Source organism: Centroberyx gerrardi, chromosome 14 (assembly GCF_048128805.1).
Source record: "Centroberyx gerrardi isolate f3 chromosome 14, fCenGer3.hap1.cur.20231027, whole genome shotgun sequence".
Taxonomy (NCBI): domain Eukaryota; kingdom Metazoa; phylum Chordata; class Actinopteri; order Beryciformes; family Berycidae; genus Centroberyx; species Centroberyx gerrardi.
This window is the reverse complement of record NC_136010.1, coordinates 22,353,261-22,375,706: the sequence shown is the minus strand read 5'-3', so window position 1 is coordinate 22,375,706 and position 22,446 is coordinate 22,353,261. Positions and strand designations below refer to the sequence as shown.

Genomic DNA, 22,446 nt, shown 5'->3' with positions numbered 1-22,446 from the left:
GGGAATCTCTTGACAGGTGACGTCAAGTGAGATCACGTGACGGTTGTGCCTAGATGGATGAAGCAGCTCCTCTGCCTCCTTTTCCTCTGCAGTGGCTGCATGACCTGCTAGTCAGATGCAGATGGACATCCTTCTCCACAGATAGGGAAGCATCGAAAGAGAGCTCAATTAATATATGTATGTTGGAATTATTTCTTTCACCATCACTGTCACCAAGCAAGTGTTCCCCACACCCTGATGCATCTAAGCACAGCATCAGGGCCTCCTCTTGCTTGGGCCCCCTGACAGTATTCCCCCTCTTGCTTGGGCCCCCTGACAGTATTCCCCCTCTTGCTTGGGCCCCCTGACAGTATTCCCCCTTTCAGCCCACTTGCAGTGCCCTTGACTGTTACTGTGTGTGAATTGGGTGCATCTCAATGTATTGATAGGCGTCATGGTTAAGTGCAAGCTCCCACTTGAAGTTTTGTTGAAGATTTGTGAAGGATATCAGTCATGTTGCCATTACTGGTTTACATGTTTTGTATCATCATTTTGTGTCATATTTTGATCAATTTATCGGGGATGCGGGGGTTCTTACAAGAACCAGTACACAATCAACGGCAGCATTTCTATCAGACAGAACCAATACATATTTAAAATTTAGAAAAGTCAAATACTTTATTGGCATACACATAGCAAAGTATGGCATTCACAGTAAGGCAATTTATCAGTTAACCACAGATCATTCCACTGTGGCCTTTCTTTAATCCCTTATATCTGATTAAAAAAAAACAAAAAAAACATTGATTTCGGTGATAAAATACGCAATATACATCAATGTTGGGGTGGCATTCGGAGAATTAGAGGATCTACAGAAAACATTGCATTTCAAGACTTAAACATTTGAAAATACATCTACAGTAGTAAGAGATGATTTGCAAACTCTTCATTCAAATTCAAGATTTCCTGCATCATTGACAGACTGCAGAGGATTCATCAAGCCCAGCGACAGAGTGAAAAAGAGATTATAGCGAGAGGGGGCACACCATGACGTTGTGCACTATACGACAAAACAGTCATAATTAATTCCAAGCTGCCCAGACATACCAAAAACAAAGCATAATAGCACAATTATCATTACGGAAATAAAAGTCCTAACAGCACACATGAATCATTTAGTCTCCACGCATCTTCCCAATGTCAATGTTAAAAGGTCTTCATACAGTATAGTGCTGATTTCCCGCTTGTTTAAATGCAGATCAACTTCTTCACTAGATCACCTCATTATAAATCTTAAAGTTTACATGATACAATCAGGCTATATCACTCCATGTGTGATTGGACAGAGAAGCAGACTAAATACTAATATCTAGTATTCAGACAAACGGCAGCATTGTGTAAAATTCCCCTAAAAATGGGGTAACAGGTTGACAGTATACGTGGGGTAACAAGTGAACCACAGCTAAGCAGCTCCATGGACCAGTTTCTCCTAAAATGCAGTAACACCAAAAGATACCTCAAGTCAAGTCTGCTGTGGATCACTGGGGGGATTTCACTCTTCTGGACCAATTCAGTGACCGACTGCTCAGAGGTCACATCACTGATTGGTGTGAATTCAAGTAACTGAATCATGCATTTTCTAAATCAACTTTTACAAAATGAAGCCTGCTTTACAAGAGGCATATACATAAGTATACAGGACTGAATTAGGGCTCTGTTGCAGGGAAATGAACTCCAGTGCCCTCTGATGACCACCAATCTTTTCTCCAATATTGATCACGATACCCCCCCCCAGATAACGTTACCCAAAATGTAACTTGTCATTGCTTCAATGATTCCTGAGTGTGGGGGTGTGGATCTGGTTCGAGTGGTCACCATGGTGCAGTTAACCAGTGGTCCAAAAGAGGAAAGGCGAGTGGGGAGTGGCTACAAAAGTTCATTCCATCAGGGAGGCAGGCATGGTGTGTGTGTGTGTGTGTGCGGTCTCCCCACAGAGTCTTTATTCAGCTGCTACCCTGAGGTTAGGGTACACAACCAGTCTTGTCTGCCATGAGGAGTGTAGCAGGCCGAGGTGGAGCCTGGGACTCAGGATTTGGTCTGTATCTGTCCGTGGAGAGCCTCGGCCTGGGCCTTCAGGTTGCGAAACTCCCCCTGGATGAAATCGGTCAAGATCTTCCTCATTTCCATCTGAGAAGAAATTAAAAAGGCAGAATGAATAAATATGGCATGTTTTTTTTTTTTTTATTTGTTCCAAAAAAAAAAAAAAAACACATTCACGATGAGCTCATGTTCAAAATTGTGTGTGTCTGCATGTAATACATTTGTGTTCTCACCTGGCTCTTGTTTTCGGCTCGGAGGGACTCGACCACGTCTTTGACGCTGAACGGTTTCCCCACCAGGACTGTGATTTTCTGGGAGTAAACCGTCAGTTACAACCATGGTGAGTCACGATAAACTTGCATATTCATACCACACTGCGCACAATGTGCTTGGAAGGTGTAACGTATTTTAAGGATGGTTAAAGTACATTTTTACAATAACATGTCTATGTTTAATGAACGCTGCACCACGGCAATTTTGTCACACAATTTATCAAATTGCAATTTCTTTTATTGGAACCAAACACTGGATCGTTATATCGTGAAGTACAAGAACAATACTGTGACATGTTATTTTGGTTATAATCCCCCAGCCTTCTGAAAGCATTAGGCTCAAATGTTGGCCAGGAGCAGATGTTGGTGTTCCTACCTTGCCAGTCTGAGGAATGTAGGGCTTCACATTGGGCAGAACATCGCTCATTCCTGAGACAAAGGTAGGACACACAGAAGGAAAAGTATTTTGTTTTAGTATTAAGTATTTAGTGTTTCCCCTGTATTCATTCAGTACCTGCAGCCCCCAATGCTGAACTATGTTCCAAACTGACAGAAAGATTTACTACTATTGTTACCATTTCATTTGCGTTGGTTTTATTTATTTTATTCAGTTTTACTGTTTTTAATGTATTTATCTTTTATTTTCCTGACTTTACTGTGCAACTTTTGTTTGTTTTTTTATGATTGTTTTGGCATTATTCACAAGCAAAAATAAATCAATGGCAATGAAAATGAATCAACTGGCTTTATTAGTTACCCAAAGCAAACATCTATAGAAAATGCATGTAAATTGCAGTATGTCTGTCCATATATCACAATGTAAGTATCCAAAAAACACAGTGTAAGCATCCAAATAGGAGCTATTTTCCATGTATTCCATAATGCAGCAAGTGTTGAGATCTCCCATCGTTCCTGTCAGATTCTACTGTCTACTGTGAAGCAGAATCGCCATGAAAATAACCTTTTAAAAAAACTGGATGAAACAACAGAACCTGGGATAATATAATGACGTAATTTGGGGTGTGCGTTGTGTGTCTATGTGGTGGGAGGGGGTTACTCACCCACATGCCAGAGGGGAAGTATGATGGGGTTTAGGGAGCACTCTGCTATTAGCCGACCCACACCTACAACACACATCCATATTGTTTACCAAATCACTTTAATATTGACAACTTACAAAGTTTCACGGTACATGATAACATGCATTGTGCAACAGGGAATCAAAGAGTGCAAAGGGACTATACACAGACTACACAAATCACTCTAAATTAATCTTTCTAAAGCTTAACTGTTTACAACCCTTACAAAATTCAACATATGCTTACTATATGTATTGAACATGTTACGCAATGTTACACTTCATCTTAGCCCAAACCTTAACCCTGACACAAAAGACTGAGGAGAAACTTATTAGCGGCCTTTAAACATCAAGTTAAATTTAACAAAGTGGCACCAACACTTAAAAACATGCAGCATGTAGCACCAACACTACTCACTCACCCCATTTTAAACGTATGAACTCTTCAGTCATGTTGACTTTGCCTGTTAAATGAGAAGAGGAGGGGTTCTTTATTATTTTCATACAACTAAATCAGCTGAAGTTACAGAGAAGGAGGGTGTAGGAGCCTAAATGCAGTTTATTGATTTTTGTCTAATTAGTATGCAATCATTTAAGTTCATATGTAAGACAGCAGTAATTTACATGGTTCATTGATTTATAAGGAATTGGAAGGAATATTTACAGTATTTACAGGTTGATGTATTTACAGTTTATATTTGCAGTGATGCGATAGTTAATTGTTTGATTCCTTGCACTTAAAATGTGTGTGGATACTTTAAAATGCATAAAATCTCATTTATATTACATTTGTAATATTTGGAATAAGTGACTATGATTGTTGCTTCCTAGTAACTGCGCACCTTTAATTGTCTTTTGGTGCTCTCTCGAAAGCAGAGTTTGGGGGTGATTTGGTGGCAGTCAGGCAAACGGAGAGTGGAGCCACACGGTTTTTGACCTCTCCTTTTCTCTCTCTTTAACGATTCTCTATTGAGTTTGCTTCAGTAATTTGATAACATTGGAAATTGACAATTGTTCTGTAGCATTTATTTTTTGTGTCGAAGTAAACAGTTCAACTTTACCGAGTGGTCCTGTGGTATTTTTTTTTGATGTGGATAAGGACGAGGGGAATCGTTGGAGCGTCAAGCTAAGGCTTCATTCATTGGAAACCTACATTATTAGTCAAAAACCTTGCTCTGCACGGATGGAATTTGGAACAACCTGACTCGAAACGGAGGACAGAAGAAGGAAACTTTTCACGGACATCACGGTGGTTTTGGGAAGAGAAGACAAGAAACTGTAAGTCGTATCTTTCCTTGCTTTGCCTGGGATTGCTAATCGAAGCTAGCCTACGAGACGGCTGTGCAGTGGGTGTGTGTGGCGCGGTTGTATAGGAAAAAGGACGTTGTTCAGCTGAATGACGAAGTGGAACGCATTTTATGTGTAAAGCTCATTCTACGGTGCTTTGACATTTTTACTAATTAAGTGTGGAAAATTTTGCTTGCTATGGATAAACAAGACAGTGAAAAACGAACAGTAAAAATGACTGAAAAGGCTGTAGAAGAACACAAGGCTAGACAAGTCCAGGCACGCAGGTACAAGCTATCCCAGCTAACTAGCATGGTAAAGCAAACTGAGCAATTAATGGAAGACGATGCAAATGTCGACATTGTTAAAAATAAATTGCGTGTTGACTTTAGTTGTCTGCATCAAGAATTTTCCGACCTAAATTATGGTTTGCAACGATTCATGGCTGAGGACGAATTTTTGGATAATCAGAAGAATTGGTTTGATCCTAAAAATAAATCAATGAACGATTTCTTCTGGAAATGTGAGGAATGGATGAAAGAGGTCATGAAACGCTCTGAGCAGGCTGAAGAGTGTGATAGACAAGTAATGCACACAGATAGTAGGTCTACTTCATCAAAATCTACCACTAAACGCCCAAGTAGACCCGGATCACAATGTGGAAGCGTGTTGTCATCATCTTCCTCAGTCAGAATTAAGGCAGAAATGGAGCGCGCATCATTAAAGGCAAAGGCTGCAGCTTTAAGGGAGAAGTTGGCCATAGAAAAGGAAGAAGCAGAATGGCATGCAGAAAAAAGATGCAGGGAGGCTCAATTGCAAGCGGAAGAGAAACGGCGTGAGGCGGAGTTTGAGGCTGAGCAAAAAAGAATAGAAGCTGCAATAAACGCAAGAAAGGAAATGCATGCAATGCAGACTGCTCTTGCTGAGTCGGATGCAAAAATGGAAGTTTTGCAAAAATATGAATACAAACAAGCGAACACGTGCATCATTGAAGGTGATGAACAGGTTGGCGAAACAGAGGTGAAAACTACCTTTCAACCACCATCACAGCACGCCTCACTTACACCCAATGTTAAACACAATGTTCAGTCAGCAATGCCTCAAAAAGCCTTGCCTGCACCGAACATGGAATTCAATGACAGATCAGTGCTTGATAGTCTATGCAAGGCCATCTCTCAGCAAGCCAACGTCACAGAGTACCTTGTGAAGAATCATAAAGCATCATTACTTCCTGATCTCACCATTCCAACATTCAAGGGTGACCCGCTTGAATATAAATCATTTATCAGATCTATTGAACATGGAGTTGAATGCCGCACTGATGACAATCGTGATCGCCTACAATTTTTGCTGCAGTACACAAGTGGACAACCGCATGAATTGGTTAAGAGCTGCATCCACATGGAACCTTCAGCAGGTTATGCTAAAGCAAAACAAATGCTAAAAGAGTTTTTCGGCGATGACTACAAGATAGCAGAAGCCTACATAAAGGAGGCTTTGGATTGGCAGACAATCAAACCAGAAGATGGCGCTGCGCTACAGTCCTTCGCATTATTCCTCACAGGCTGCTCCAACAAAATGACAGATATTAGCTACATGGAAGACTTGGACAACACAGCTAACATAAAGGCACTGGCTAACAAGCTTCCATACAAACTCAAAGAAAATTGGAGAAAGTCTGCCTGCGACATACAAGAAAAAACAAAGAAAAGAGTGAAGTTCAAGGATTTTGTCGACTTTGTCAACAAGCAAGTTAGGTATATATTACACCCGCTCTATGGAAACATAAAAGAAACCACCACAAGCACGAGAGACCTAGTCCGACAGAAACCAAAACCACATTATGCAGAGACACTCAAACCAAAGAAAGTATTCACAACAGCCATTGTCTCCCCCAGAACCGAAAACAGAGTTGAGACGGAAAACGACAGACAAGCAACATTAAAAACACAAACTGTCTCAGTGGATGCAAACAGCAAGCCTTGTGTTTATTGCAAAGGAGAGCAACACAGCCTCACAGTCTGCAGAAAACTCAAGAGCAAGCCACACAAAGAAAAGATCGACTTCCTGAGAAGCAAAGGTCTGTGTTTTGCATGTTTGAAACACGGTCACATGAGTAGCAGCTGCAAAGAGAAAGTTCAATGTCAAGAATGCTCTCGACTGCATCCCACACTGCTGCACATGCACACTAAAGACTCACGAGAAGAAACAGCAAAAGAAAGTTGTGAACAGCAATCCGTATCAAGTGCCTTTGTACAAACAACGGAAACTTTTGGTGTCACTGGGGCCGGTAAGGAAGATTGTGTTCTTTCAATCGTTCCAGTGTGTGTCAAGGCACAAAAGGGAACCAAGGCAGTGACAACGTATGCATTTTTGGATCCCGGTAGCTCAGCTACTTTTGCTACAGAGTCACTGATAAACCAACTTAACATGAATGGACGCAATACAAGCATCTCGTTGCGAACAATGGGAAATGAATCTGTTGTAAACACCTGCTTTGTGACTTGACTGGACTGGAAGTCAGTAGCCTGGATGGCAACCAGTTTATCGAACTTTCAGAGGTGTTTTCACAAAAAAACATCCCTGTAACCAAAGATAATATCCCCCGCCAAGAGGATGTTAGCCTCACCTAGAGGAGGTGAAACTTCCCACTATCCAAGCAGAGGTTGGATTACTCATAGGAGCAAATGTTCCCAAGGCGATGGAGCCACTACAAGTGGTCAACAGCGTGGACGATGGACCATACGCCGTGAGAACAATATTAGGCTGGACGGTAAATGGACCACTCAGAGGGGGAAGCGATATCATGGAGATAAACAAATTGACAGAAGTCATTGCAAACAGAATCTCAGTAGCCAAGCTAGAAGAGCTCTGGCAACTGCAGTTCAAGCAGGACTTTCCTGATGCTGGACAAAACGAAGACATCGAAATGTCCAAGGATGATCACCAGTTCATTAACATGGTGTCTCAATTCTCAAAACTTGCGGATGGTCATTACAGTGTTTGCCTTCCGGTGAGGAACAAGTCAATGTGCATGCCAAACAACAGATCAGTCGCGAAGCAACGTGCGTTAAACTTACGGAAAAGATTCTCTAGAGATGGCAAGTTTTATGCAGAATATGTTGCATTCATGGACGACATCCTCAAGAAGGGCTACGCGGTGAAACTCGACAGCGCTCAACGCAAGCCAACTGAGGGGCAAACATGGTATCTGCCTCACCACGGAGTCAGACATCCAGTCAAGCAAAAACTGCGTGTTGTCTTTGACTGCGGAGCAAGCTTTCGAGGAACATCGCTGAACCAACAGCTCCTGCAGGGACCGGACCTAACAAGCTCGCTAGTGGGGGTCCTCATGAGGTTCGACAAGAGACCGTGGCGGTTATGGCCGATGTGGAGGCCATGTTCCACCAGGTCAGAGTCAGCAACGAAGACACGGATCTCCTCAGGTTTCTCTGGTGGCCTGATGGGAACTACAAACAGGAGAATTTGGTCAAGAAACTGTTAAAACAGTCAAGAAGAATTTTTATGTAGACGACTGTCTTAAGTCAACTACTGATGAAGACACAGCAATCACCCTTTGCACTGACTTGAGGAGCATGTTGGCGAAAGGTGGATTTCGACTAACAAAATGGTCGAGCAACAGCCGGAAGTTGCTCAACTCAATTCCTGAAGAGGAAAGAGCACAAGGGTTTCAAGATCTGGACTTGGATGAAGACAACTTGCCGATGGAGAGAGCATTGGGAATCCAGTGGTGTGCCGAATCAGATCAGTTCAAGTTCAAGATCAACCTCAAAGATCGACCACACACTAGGAGAGGCCTGCTTTCCCTCGTCAGTTCCATCTTTGATCCGTTGGGCTTTCTCGCTCCAATAGTACTGCCCGCCAAAAGAATCCTGCAAGATTTATGCCGGCAGAAGTATAGCTGGGATGAAGACCTGCCAGACAACGTCGTTAAGAGCTGGAAAAAGTGGATTTCAGGTCTGCAACAGCTTGAGAATTTTGGAGTTGACAGATGCATCAAGACAAAGCAGTTTGGTGCACCAGTCTTCGCACAGCTACATCACTTCGCTGACGCGAGCGAAGATGCCTACAGAACAACAAGCTACCTACTGCTGCGCACTGTAACTGGTGAAGCTCAATCTACCCTGATGATGGCAAAGGCAAGGGTCGCGCCCTTGAAGTCTCCAACCATACCAAGAATGGAACTGACTGCGGCCACAGTTGCAATCAAGATGGATAAGCTTCTGAAGAAAGAGCTTGAACTGGAACTTCGCGACTCAATCTTTTGGACGGATAGCACGGCTGTGCTAAAGTACTTGAACAGTGAAAGCACAAGGTTCAAGACTTTTGTTGCGAACAGAATCTCCGCAATCCTGGAGCACTCTCAGACTTCACAGTGGAGATACGTCAATACCACTTTGAATCCCGCTGATCATGTCTCAAGAGGACAGACTGTCGAAAAATTCTTGAAAAACGAAAGCTGGCTTTCAGGACCAAGTTTCTTGCTCTGTGCTCAAGACCAGTGGCCCAAGAATCCAGATCCTGGAATGCTGGACATCGACGACCCAGAGGTCAAAAGAGATGCTCTAATGAATGTCATTCAGGCGCAAGAGCCCAAAGATACAATGGACCAGTGGATGATCCACTATTCATCTTGGACAAAGCTAAAACGTGCTGTTGCCTGGTTTCTGAAATTGAAAGATTTGCTTAAGGAACTGAAAGCAAAGAGAAAGGAACCAAACATGTTAAGTGGAGAAATCAGAATGAATCAGTTCAAGAAAGCTTTCAAAGGAACACACTTAACCTGTGAAGGGTTGACCGAAGCAGAAACAGAAATTGTGAAGTACTGTCAAAAACGAAGATTCGAAGAAGACTTGGCAATGCTAAAGGAACATCAAAGGGTGAAGAAAAGTAGCTCACTCTATAAGTTGAATCCAGTACTTCAAGACGGAGTCATTAGAGTTGGAGGAAGGTTGAGCCGAGCGGCTATGCCAGATGATTCCAAGCATCAAGCCATCTTGCCAAAAGATTCGCACATCACAAAGCTTGTGCTGAGACACATTCATGATGTTACAGTTCACGCCGGAAGGAATCATATGTTGGCTCAACTGCGTCAAAGATTCTGGATCCCTGGAGCGAACGGAGCCATCAGAAAGTTCTTGTCCAAGTGCGTCACCTGTAAAAAACAACACGGAACTGCTGGCAAGCAACTCATGGCGGATCTACCAAAATGCAGGGTCCTGCCCGACGATCCTCCATTCACAAGAGTTGGTGTCGACTACTTCGGCCCATTCCTGGTGAAAAGAGGAAGAGGGCAAGCGAAGAGATACGGTGTCATCTTTACGTGTCTCACCATACGAGCCGTACATTTAGAAGTCGCCTCTTCACTTGACACTGATGCGTGCCTCAACGCAATTAGAAGATTCCTTGCCAGAAGAGGACAAGTCAAAGAGATGTACTCAGATAATGGAACCAACTTCCGGTCGGCTGACAGTGAGTTGAAGAAATCGATCAAAGAATGGAACACCAGCAAGATCGCAAAAAACTTGCAACACAGGGGTGTCCAATGGCACTTCAATCCTCCAGCAGGTTCTCACCATGGAGGAAGCTGGGAGCGGTTGATCCGCTCAGTGAGAAAAATTCTGAACATCACAGTGAAGGAACAACTTTTGGATGAAGAAGGTCTCCATACTTTGCTGTGTGAAGCTGAGTCCGTCATAAACAGCAGGCCCATCACAAAGGCATCTTCAGACCTCAATGATTTAGAGGCCTTAACGCCCAACCACCTTTTGTTACTCAAGGTCAAGCCCGAGTTACCACCAGGAGTATTCAACAAGGACGACCAGTACGCTAACCGCAGATGGAGACAAATCCAGTACCTCTCGGACGTCTTCTGGAAACGCTGGTGCAAAGAATACCTCATGCAGCTCCAAGAACGTCAACGATGGTTCACGCCTGAAAGAAACTTCCGTGTCGGTGATGTGGTGCTGATTGTGGACGACACGTCACCCAGAAATTCATGGCCGCTTGGAAGAATTGTGGAGACTTTTCCTGACAAGAAAGGCCTTGTTCGTCAGGTGAAAGTCAAAACCAAGACCAACGAGCTTTGTCGCCCAATAACAAAGCTATGTCTTCTTCAAGAATCTGAGGATAATTGATGAACTGTTCTGATCATTTGGGATGAGGAGAAGATAATGATGGACTAAATCCGGAGGCCAGTACCGTTTCGGACGGGGTGAAGAATGAGAAGAAGATTTCTTTAGATAGTTTAACTTTAACTAAGTAACATAGCATGTAGGCTCCTTTAATTTAAGTTAAACATTTTGAGGTAATTGTTTCAAGGACATTGATAACAATTAGGGGCCGGTAATGTAGGAGCCTAAATGCAGTTTATTGATTTTTGTCTAATTAGTATGCAATCATTTAAGTTCATATGTAAGACAGCAGTAATTTACATGGTTCATTGATTTATAAGGAATTGGAAGGAATATTTACAGTATTTACAGGTTGATGTATTTACAGTTTATATTTGCAGTGATGCGATAGTTAATTGTTTGATTCCTTGCACTTAAAATGTGTGTGGATACTTTAAAATGCATAAAATCTCATTTATATTACATTTGTAATATTTGGAATAAGTGACTATGATTGTTGCTTCCTAGTAACTGCGCACCTTTAATTGTCTTTTGGTGCTCTCTCGAAAGCAGAGTTTGGGGGTGATTTGGTGGCAGTCAGGCAAACGGAGAGTGGAGCCACACGGTTTTTGACCTCTCCTTTTCTCTCTCTTTAACGATTCTCTATTGAGTTTGCTTCAGTAATTTGATAACGTTGGAAATTGACAATTGTTCTGTAGCATTTATTTTTTGTGTCGAAGTAAACAGTTCAACTTTACCGAGTGGTCCTGTGGTATTTTTTTTTTGATGTGGATAAGGACGAGGGGAATCGTTGGAGCGTCAAGCTAAGGCTTCATTCATTGGAAACCTACAGAGGGCAAGAAGACAGTAAGGTAAAAATGAAAAAGAGGCAGAGTGAGAGAGAAGGGAGAAGGTTAGCGTACCCTCTGGAAAAATGTGCACCCATTCTCCTCCATTCAGCTTCTCCAGAATGAAGTCCATGCCTTTCTGGTAAACACCATCGCCTAAAGAAAACACACCGCCATCATTGTGAGCTGAGAAAGACACAGACTGCTGGCCTACTACTACTTTTTATATAGGGGAAGTGCATGCTCTCACACATACTGTACACAGACAAATTTAGTATGAGCTGAGAAAGAAACTAAATGGGAGGTTAAACTAAAGTTAACTAAAGGAATTCATAGGCAACAGACAGTAAGAGAAAGGTGCAAGATATACAGCCTAACACACACTCACCTCTGCAGACGGGAACACACTTTCCACGGCTGAAAAATCTGGAGTGGAACTCTCTGGTGAAACAGATGTCAGATGCTGCCGGGGTCCTGCCCAATCACAGACACGTGTGATCACACATTACCGAGAAAATAAAATGAAGAATAGGCTAACTGACATCCATCGAAGTGACTTGAATGGCATCTGGAAACAGTTTAACTCACCACCGCATCTTGTTGAAGTTCCATAAATGTCTGAACCTCAGGACCCCTGTCACAAAGACACTTGATTATCTCACTATTTTCTGTCCATAATTTCTGTGTATTTTCAAATCGTGTGTATCTGTCCTTACCCCAGATATGCGGGTCGTCCATACAGGACTGGTGATTGGACAGAGTGATAAGGGGCGTGTTGGAGGGACGCTGGTCAACCAGGTTCAATAGAACCTCGTGGTTATGAACCGTCAGGTAGTTCATGTACTCTGTGGACGGAGAAGATGAAAAAAAGACAGTAAAAGTGAGAAATAGAGGAGTGAACTGAGAAAAAGGCTGAAAACCTGTGTGTAAATGAACAAGCAGCGAGGGAGCGTATCCTCATTGGTTTTTGAGAGAGTGTGTATGTATGTGTGTGCCAACTTACTGGTCCAGAAGTAGGAGTAGGAGCCCACCATGCCCATGACCAGTGAGCTGGAGATCCTCCAAGCCAGAGGAGGGCATTGTGGGAACGGCCATCTCACCTCCAGGGGCATCACAGCACGCCACAGACACTACATCCACACACCTCAACCTGGCACGGCCCACACAGAACAAGGAGCAGGTCACACACACAGTTCCCCCGCGAAATACAGAGAAAACACGTCTCGCACAACTGAAATCCATAGGAACACCTGCCATGCAAGGTTATTATCGTAAACTAACACTAAAACTAAGACAAAAACTAGGTGTTAAACAACTGTCATAAACTGAAATAAAAACAAAAACGAGACTTTGTGAAATAAACTAAATTTTAACTAAAACTAGTGTACTTGTAAAACTAACTAAAAGAAATTAAAAATATACATGAAATGTGTCTTTTTGTTTATGTGCAGGGTAAAAAAGAGAATGAATTTTGGGCAAACAATTTTTGGCTATTTGTACTGAATGCTAATTGATTAATAATAATACATAATACATTCTACAAAGAATTTCTGATTTATTGTTGGTACTACACAATAAAAAAAAACATACCACCCCTACTAAAAGCACTAAAACTATAACTGAAACTAAAAACAATCTAAACCATAACTAAACACTTGCAAAACTAAACTAAAACTATCAAACCCACAGTGACAACTAACTAAAACTACACTGAATTTGAAGTAAAGAGAGGCAAATGAGAGGCAAATGAGAGCCAACCAGCTAGGCCATATATTCCACTGGAGAGTAAAACATTTAATGGTGTCACACAGCCAACAGGCCAGTTTGATTCAGTGGTCCAGGCAGGAAATAAACCCTGGACGAAGCCACACATCCCATGATATAAACTCGATATGAACTTTGCTAAATCCATACTGAGGCATTCAGTCTCTTCTTATGTGTTGTTTCCACGTTTGGTGGAATATGAGGCTTGCGCATTACTTTTTGTCCAAATAAATCAATCAGTCACTCCTCATATTCCCAATAACGACCTCTGCTTTTGCTGGCATTACATGGCATTATATGGCAACACGTGCAACGTTGGCATTCGCTTCAGAAATCACAACAAACCATCCATGCAGCCTCAACCCGGTTAGCTATCTAACGTTAGCCAGCTCGCTACTAGCCAAAGTTTACTGCCGCAGAAGCAGGGATATACCGCCCTGCAAATACCAAATACATCAACTATTAATCAAGGGTGAATTGCCCATATAATAATAAAGTAGATATAGCAGTTACCATACACGGGCATTACATTTTGCTAACGCTATCGTGCCTATGTATGTTCTGCAGCATGACTTTTATACTCAAATTAGCCAACAAACGGTCTTACTGTCGTTTATCTAAAATATTTTTCCAGACAGCTACATCAGTCTCATCAAATGTATTTCAACACGTTACTCATACTGTAACTTGGGAAGTACAGACAACATCACAAGATCAAAGAGTGATATCCACCTCACCTTTCTACAGCTGACAGTCGGTGGTCATCGGCCTCGGAACGGAAAGTCGCGCACTGAATTGTGGGCATTGTAGTTTTTAGGATTAGGACCTCTAACGTTACTATTTGCACAAGAGGCTGCTTGCAGTGAACGCGCTTTTCCTTTCCACATTAATTTCTCAGATCCAGGGTTCATAAATAGCTGTAATGGACGTCAGGTTTCGTCAAGTCGCTGTTTATCTGGCGCACAGCCCGCTTCCGTGTTGAAACATTGATCTATGGGTAATGGATGCTTTAAGTGTGCCAAAGGTGAAGTAGGCTTAAATAGTAGGCTACCTGGACCTGTCATGATAGAGTAACTTGGGTTTATTGGGTTTGTGTTATTGCCACTCTATCAAACGGTAGTACTATATACTATTCTACTAAGTTATTTATTCTTAGAAAGAGTGTTGACCTGGCCTATTTATTAATCCTGCAAATTAGTGAACTGAGACAGCATTACATTGGTAAGTATTGGACACTTACACCATTTATTTGGCAAATAACACTTTATTCAGCAACGCTTAGCTTATAAAATCCCCCCATACCTTTACACAGGCCAAGGATACCTATTCACTTCAAGATACATCCTCAGTATTTTCTGAGGCTTGTCAGAGGTTGTAGGTTAAAAAAAAAAAATCTTTAATCTTCATTAAACACTACTATTTCTTATCTGTCAGTTAACAAGCATTACGAAAATCTCACAAACACTTTAAAAGTGTTAACAGGCTCAGCACCAGAAACAATAATTCATAAACATATGTCACAATGATACATTCATAAGTGTGCGTTTATACTTCTCTTCAAAAAAAGCTAGTATAAAAATCTTGATTAAAAGGATTAAAATTTACATCTCTTCCCACAAAATCTTTGAAAAAAAAAAATACAATTTTTATACACATTCATTGGTGACAAAGATGAAATACTGTGACAGAGGAGGGCATTCAACTGCACCAAAATCAGTCAGGGCTTCGTTGTTTCCTGAATAGTTGGTCTGGTCTGATTTCACCAGCTGGGTGCGAGCCAGTTCAATCCCTTTAACGCCACCTCGAACCCCAGGAAACAGGCCTGAGAGAGACAGCGGGTAAACCAGAAGATATCTGCTTTATTACACAAAATCCAACTCAAATGGAAAATCCAATCAAAGATGGATTATAGTTATCATACTGTAAGATTCATGTAAAATATTACCGCATTGGCAGGGAAGGCTCGTAGAAAGACAGCATTGAATCCCTTATAGAGTGCTTTAGGTCCTTCCTCACGAAGCAGCGTTCTTAGGACGTCTACCAGACCTCTGTACTTTCCATCTGCAGCTATACACACACACACACACACACACACACACACACAACCATACCCATGCAGAAGGAGAGACAGGTTAAGAAGAGAAAGAGAAAAAAAACATATTGAATGACTATCTTCCTCTTTGTGCTCTTTGTGTGTGATATGGTGATACAAGTTTTCATCACTAGAGCACAGCAGTGAGCTACTTTCTTCCTTTGTTCCAATGACTTCTCCAATATTTTTCCTAGCAATGGTGGATGGGGGTAATTTTGATTTTGGTTCCACCTCTATCTGTCCAGTTCGGTCCCAGACTCCCAGTTTTATTCTTGCAGCACTAAACTGTTCTTAATCAGACACTTATCTTCAAATAAAAATAGTAATTCTTCACACTGACCACAAATTTTAAGGGAAGTTTGGCTGCTATATATTATATTTTGCTGCCAATGTTAGTCTCAGCATTTTTTAATTTTACCACTGTAAAAAGAAAAAAAAATATTCATCTTTAGGATAACATTCACTCAAAATGCTATAAAATGTGTTAACATAAAGGAGTTTAAAATGAGCTACTAACATGCACCAGCTCACTATTCATGCATACAATTCTTGCTGAATATTTAAATCATGAGGTTGTTTTCTACCTTCTTTTCCCCCACTGATTTTTGTGATTAACACAAGACACCTGGGCTTAGTAATTGCATCACAGAGAGTACGGTTCAAAGCAGTATGCATCTCTTTTTCCTGCCTATCCTTTACATATTGTTTTCTCTCCCTCGCCCTTGCACCTGGCCCTTCATGGAGCGTTATGTCGGCCTCAGCTCTGACCTGTCTGGAAGTTGGATTTGAGGACATCAGGGGGAAGAGCGATCGTCCAGTTCAAGATCCCCGCTATGCCGCCCGCGAGGAGGATCTTGGGAGTGCTGAGCTGAGAAACACTAACACATAAAGACACACGGAGATAGATAAAGAGGTGGGATTCATAGGATCTAGCAGATCTCAATACTTCATAGGCTTTACACTTTGTCATCGCGACCATGGTGACTGACCTTTGCCCCTCAGGCGTTAGGAAGTTCTTGAGGGATTCATATGTCAGGAAATACAGGCCGTTAGAAGGCACATCTGAGAGGGAGAGACAGAGAGGGGAGTGTGAGCATGTGAGTCTATACATCCATATTGCCCTTTGGATTCAATAACTGATAACAATCACCTTCAAACAAATAAAAGTTAAAAATTAGTCTCCTTGCCTCTTCTGCTACATGACATGTTGCATAGTTCTTTCAGAAATCAAGAAAGACTCTATTTTTGTCTTGCTCCCTTGAGTGCACACGCGCACACACACACACACACACACACACACACACACACACACACACACACACTACGGTTAAGTCTATTACCTCTGATAAGAGTGAGTACAGTCCCTTTGTAGACACTACGGATCCCCTGCTCCTTATAGAGCCTTATGGCACAGTCAAGAGGACCTGCATACTTCGACTGGCCACTGCTGGCCTGCACCTAGAAAACACACACACACACACACACACACATTCAGTGTGAATGAGAGAAACTAGCAAGTTGAAAACCGGTGCAGACATCTTGTAGTTAGTAAACCATGCATACCTGCATGCACAGTGATTTTTGGATGGCACAATGAAACAGTGGACAGTGGACACCTCACTGGACACACACACACACACACACACACACACACACACACACACACACACACACACTCCTTACCTGCAATAAGCATTTGATCCTCTCTCCTGGAGCCACTATCACTGTGGTGAAGACCCCTGCCAGACAGCCAGACAGGAATATTTGAGTGTGCCTGAATAGAATAGAATAGAATACAATACAATACAATACAATACAATACAATACAATACATGGCAAATTAGGCAAATTTCAATAAATTGAATTGACTTTTGCTCACTCTGGTATATTCTTTTTTCTTTTAAAGATATTACATGTAGCACTTCGATAAATCATTACCACATTAATTTTGAGACATTTGTATAATTACCACAAACAAGACCATTGCCGAGAAGATTGGCAGCCTTTACTGGCCTCTGCACTGCATTTTACATTATGTGCTACCAGGTTGGATTTTGTGGGAAATCTGTTGGATTGCTTTACAGTACAAAACATTAGAGTTTCTCACAATGGCAGATAGTAGAACAAGAGAAAGGCCGATGGAAAAATCACTTCCAACATGTTTATCCTCTTCAGTAAAGCCAAAGAGAAAACCTTTGACTGTAGAAGCAACAATCTCTTTGCAACTGGAAGCAACAGGGTTTATAGGAAATGTGGTTTTAATTTTGAGAAACACAAGCACTAACCATAGCACTGGTGTGAAATAGAGGCTACCAACTGTCTCAATCATAGTCTTGATTGATTTACAGTAATTATACCAAGGTATCACAATTAATCTGACAACAATGTATTGCTGTTTAAAAATGCTACATGTGGCACCTTTAAGAGGGGAAGCAGAGAGGGTCAAAACTGGGAGGAGTTGACAACAGGGGTGCAGGGTAATACACAGTAGGGAGGGGGGTGTAGAAGGGGTGTGCTGCTTTAAATAAGGGGTGGGGAGGACATAAGCCAATGATAGCAGAGGGGAGGATGACAGAGAGACGATTATATATAGCAGTCATGGAAGCTATTCCAAACACATTGTACAGAAACGCTTACACTCACAAACACACAGACGCCAACGATACACTGTCCACAGGCATTATTTACAGCGATGACAGCTGAAACAGTACAAACAAGTAAACACATGGGCATCTGTGTATGTGTGTGAGAGAGAGACAGAGAGAGAATGAGAGGCAGAAATAGAGCGAGAGAGATTTTGATAGACATGTGTAGATGTCGAAGAGAAAAGAGAGAAAGTGTGTGTGTGTGTGTGTGTGTGTGTGTGTGTGTGTGTGTGTGTGTGTGTGTAAGTGTGTGCGTGTGTGTGTGTGTATGCATGGTTTTACTGACGTGAGAGGTTTGCCATGGTCTGCCTGTTGGAGCTGTTTTCCCAGACTGAAGCCAAAGAAACTGATGGCCATCATAGGAGCCACGCCCGCCAGGGGAGCCCCCATACCTTTATACAGGCCCAGGATACCCTGGCATAACACACACACACACACACACACACACACACACACACACACACACAAATTATATTAACATTGGAAATGTGAGCGCAGGATTTACCAGTTATTTTTAGGTTTTTTTTCATGCAAGACTTGGTATACTGTAACTGTATAAGTACTGTAACAAGATGTGTGTGTTTGTGTGTGTGTGTGTGTGTGTGTTCACCTCTTTGGAGACAGTCTTGCGGATGCAGTCATATGTTCCTGTGTAGAGCACATATTGGCTACAGGAGGCTTTAGGCTGCGTCTGTAACCTCACCTGGAATACAGGGTTCAAAACTCATTAGCAAGTTGGCACACACACACACACACACACACATATAGCTCAAACTAGCATGCACAGATCTCTGACCAGGAGTGTGCATGCATGCATGTGTGAGCATACACATATGCTTTTAGGAGGGGAGGAATGCTGAAACAGTGTTATATGATAACAAGGGAAACACCCATTAATGTCTGTTGCTCTGTGTTACTGATAAAGAACAGGGACGGTTGTTCTCACTGCTGGGTGGTGAACTCAAGGTTTTGTGAGCATCAGGTGGGTTAAGGAGGTCTGCTAGTAGCTGAAGGGTTGCTAGTTCAATCCCTACTACAGACCATGCCCAATACTGCTGAAGTGCCCCTGAGCAAGAGCACCTAACCTTCCTGAATGTATATAGTGCTGGTGCTGAAAACTAGCTATTAGCTTGATTCTGTATGATGTACATACAACACAACAGATTGCTTGCAGTATTCCATTGTGGTTATATTCATCCTTGTAAATAAAAATAACAAACCTATACACACTCTGATACTGGCTGTAAACATAATGCTGCTTCATGTGTTCAGGCCCTGATGCACAGGTAGCATTTTGAGGCAAAGGAGATGGTAATTTGCCATTTGCTGTGAAGCGTCTTTGATTACCTTGAAAAGTGCTATACAAATAAAATGTATTATTATTATTGTTATTATTAAATGGATTTGAGCCACTTAGTCCTATGTGCCATGGTATGGCACCTTGCCCTTGCTGCTCAGTGTAGGCCTGCTGAGAGAAGCAGACAGCAGCTACTGTATAGGCTACTATGCTGGGAATGGCATGGAAAGTTTGGCTATAAATAGAAATCCTGTCATAATGAACCCCCTTAACTCCCACTTTTCAAGAGCTGTACAACTACTGTCTTTACCCCCCTATCTCCCCCTTCTCTCCACTTCTGTCATTTTCCTTGTCCTCATTTTCCTCTCTGTCGCTCTTAAAATATTAAGCTTGGCTGTCAACAAAAGATGGTGATTAGTTCATATTTAACAAGGTCAGGAGGTATATTATATATTATATTATATATATATATATATATATTGTATATATCTCTGTCACACATTCCCTAAGATTGTGCCTATACATAGTTACCAAGATGGCAGTGTGCAGTGCTAAGAATCACAGTCTCATAAAGGTTTAGGCTAGAAAAAAACAATATCTGTGACAACTTCAGTGTTTTAGGTGCTTCAGAATGAAAACTCACATTTGGTGAAGAGGTTTTAAAAAGGAAACATTTCAGCCTTGATAAAGTTTATTATACCTGAAACACATTGGTTTGAATAGTATTAAATTGTTTCCCTTTTATTACTCGTTCACCAAATGTAGCTGAGTTTTTCCATCTATTAACTACTATAAACAATACAACACAGTGGAGTGCCGGCCCACGAGGACTTCAGCATGTCACCGGACACTGAGGCACACTGGCACACATCCTCCAAGCCCCCCCCCCCCCCCCCCCCCCCCCCTTCCCCTTCTAGGAAAGTCCTCCCCCTTCTCTGCCCTCTGCCCTCTCCCCTCCACCCTCTCTCTCTCTCCCAGACGTTTTTAGCGGGCTATTTCTCTCTGTCAAGAACGTTGATACTCCTGGGATAGAGAGTGCAGGTGAAATGCAGACAGGACAGTGTTATTGGCTACACATTATAATGATTAAATAATGATATATGATACATTATGAGGGATGCAAACTCATGGAGAGTGAAAAAGGTGACAGATACCAGGGCAGACACTAAACCACTCAGAAATCATTCATTTAAGTGCCCTATTTTGGGAACCAAACGGTGACTGTCACATAAAGGTGACTAGTTTGCATCCCTGGTTATTGATTCCTGTAGGCAAATTATCTTTTCAGATAGAAGGATATTAAGCTCATTAAAGAGCTGGGAGGGATTCAGTGCCTTTGTCAAAGATACTCCAGCAGGGTAGATGTTTGCCAAAATGGAACTTGAACTGGTGTCATTCGGCTGAAGGACGGTTTCTTTGGCCTATAGGCCAAACAGGCTGGCTGACACGTTTTTCCAGCACCGACTATGGCAGTACAGAAAAAAGGGGGGTGATGCTGAAACAAAACTCAAGGAGAGGTGAGACCTATCTAACAGATGAGATAGAGTTAGGAAACAAAAATTTGATTTACAGTGTGTAAACTTAAATGTGATGCTCTGTTAAAGTGTCATCAGCGTCCCAAAGGAAGGTATTGTCCAAAGAATAACAAGTAGTACCAGAAATCTTGAATGAGAGCAAATCAACCAAAATAGATTGATCTGACCAGATTGATTTAGTTCAGTTCATGTGGTAACGTCAACCAATGAGTTAAAGGAATCAGGTCATGTTAAAAAAAATAGGAATAAAAAGGAGGAACAAGCTTCAAATGTCCCCAACTCTAAAAATCTTTTCTTCTAGACTTACAAGGTGCTGGATATACTTGTGCAAAGTTTTTATTTGTTTTCCCTTTCTCTTTACTGCAGACACACAAAAGTCCTATCCAGCTATCTTATCTCTTAGCAGCCTGACCTACAGATGATAGTCTATGGGTGAAACATGCACTTCCGATTTAAAGCTGATTTCACACTAATCCCTTCAACAGCTAGAGCTAATCCCAGTCTCAACTCACAGCGTTCACATCGACTTTTGACCTAAAAAAAAAAATAAAAAAAAAAATACAGCACTACAGTGATGTTTTTTTAACTTTTGGATCAAAACTTTCTGTTTTTAAAACAATATTTCTGAGTGAAAGAGAGAGCGGTGGGGGGGGGGGGGGGGGGGAAGCCAATGGTGATTCTATAATATATTATAGAAGAATACTATACAACTATCACAGCAAAACTATAAGACTCTATACGAATATTAGGAATAGTATAGTGATACCATAGGAAATAAAAATACCACTAAGTATGATAAGGTTACTATAAAGTCAGTATTGGGCACCACAGACTTTCTATAAGTCCCTATGGGAATAATATATTGATTTTTCGTTAAGGAAAGAAAGAGCGAGATGGAGCACAAAACAACATCAAAACAGGCAGCATCACTGAGGGAAATGAAGATGGCAGGACGTTGTAGCCTACTTCCTACTTAAAGTTGCACCTAGCCCGAAGTCTGCGGAGTAAGCATTGGGGCAGTGAGGTCCACACTGACACTTCAAACAGATCCTAAACCATCCATGAAGTCACCTTGATGGTGTCCAGCGGGTGTCCGGCCAGCAGCAGGCAGGCTCCGGCGACTCCTCCGGCCACGAAGTTCTTGAGCGGAGAAACTCTTTGACTGGCGAGCTCCCCGTCTCCCATCCTCTCCTCTCTGTCTCTCTGCCCTGCCCGACCAGCCAGCCAGCCGGCCACACTCCCCTTCACACCGACCTGACAGTCCGCAAACACCCGCTACTCCTCTGATAGGAGCGGTTAGACACGTGTTGTGCTGTCTGTCTGTCTGTCTGTCTGTCTGTCTGTCTAGCTGCCTGTCTGTCTGTCTGTCTGTCTACCTGCCTGTCTGTCTGTCTGTCTGTCTAGCTGCCTGTCTG

At 42.1% G+C, this 22,446-nt stretch overlaps 2 protein-coding genes across 2 annotated transcripts; both read right to left on the bottom strand.

The window, feature by feature from the left end:
* Nucleotides 1-1,793: 1,793 nt before the first annotated feature.
* On the bottom strand, nt 1,794-14,234 carry tafazzin (tafazzin, phospholipid-lysophospholipid transacylase). The gene is made up of 11 exons (XM_078288316.1): nt 14,200-14,234; nt 12,702-12,848; nt 12,415-12,543; nt 12,287-12,332; nt 12,087-12,172; nt 11,774-11,854; nt 3,852-3,893; nt 3,413-3,475; nt 2,728-2,780; nt 2,313-2,390; nt 1,794-2,166 (listed from the first exon to the last, which is right to left on the bottom strand). The coding sequence occupies exons 2-11, from the start codon at nt 12,808-12,810 to the stop codon at nt 2,065-2,067; spliced, it is 789 nt and encodes a 262-aa protein (XP_078144442.1). The 5' UTR covers nt 12,811-12,848; nt 14,200-14,234; the 3' UTR covers nt 1,794-2,064.
* A 482-nt stretch (nt 14,235-14,716) lies between these two features.
* LOC139924623 (mitochondrial carnitine/acylcarnitine carrier protein) lies at nt 14,717-22,366 on the bottom strand. The gene is made up of 9 exons (XM_071915718.2): nt 22,103-22,366; nt 18,810-18,902; nt 18,486-18,613; nt 17,238-17,328; nt 16,895-17,012; nt 16,544-16,616; nt 16,323-16,432; nt 15,408-15,529; nt 14,717-15,284 (listed from the first exon to the last, which is right to left on the bottom strand). The coding sequence occupies exons 1-9, from the start codon at nt 22,214-22,216 to the stop codon at nt 15,222-15,224; spliced, it is 912 nt and encodes a 303-aa protein (XP_071771819.1). The 5' UTR covers nt 22,217-22,366; the 3' UTR covers nt 14,717-15,221.
* Nucleotides 22,367-22,446: the final 80 nt, after the last annotated feature.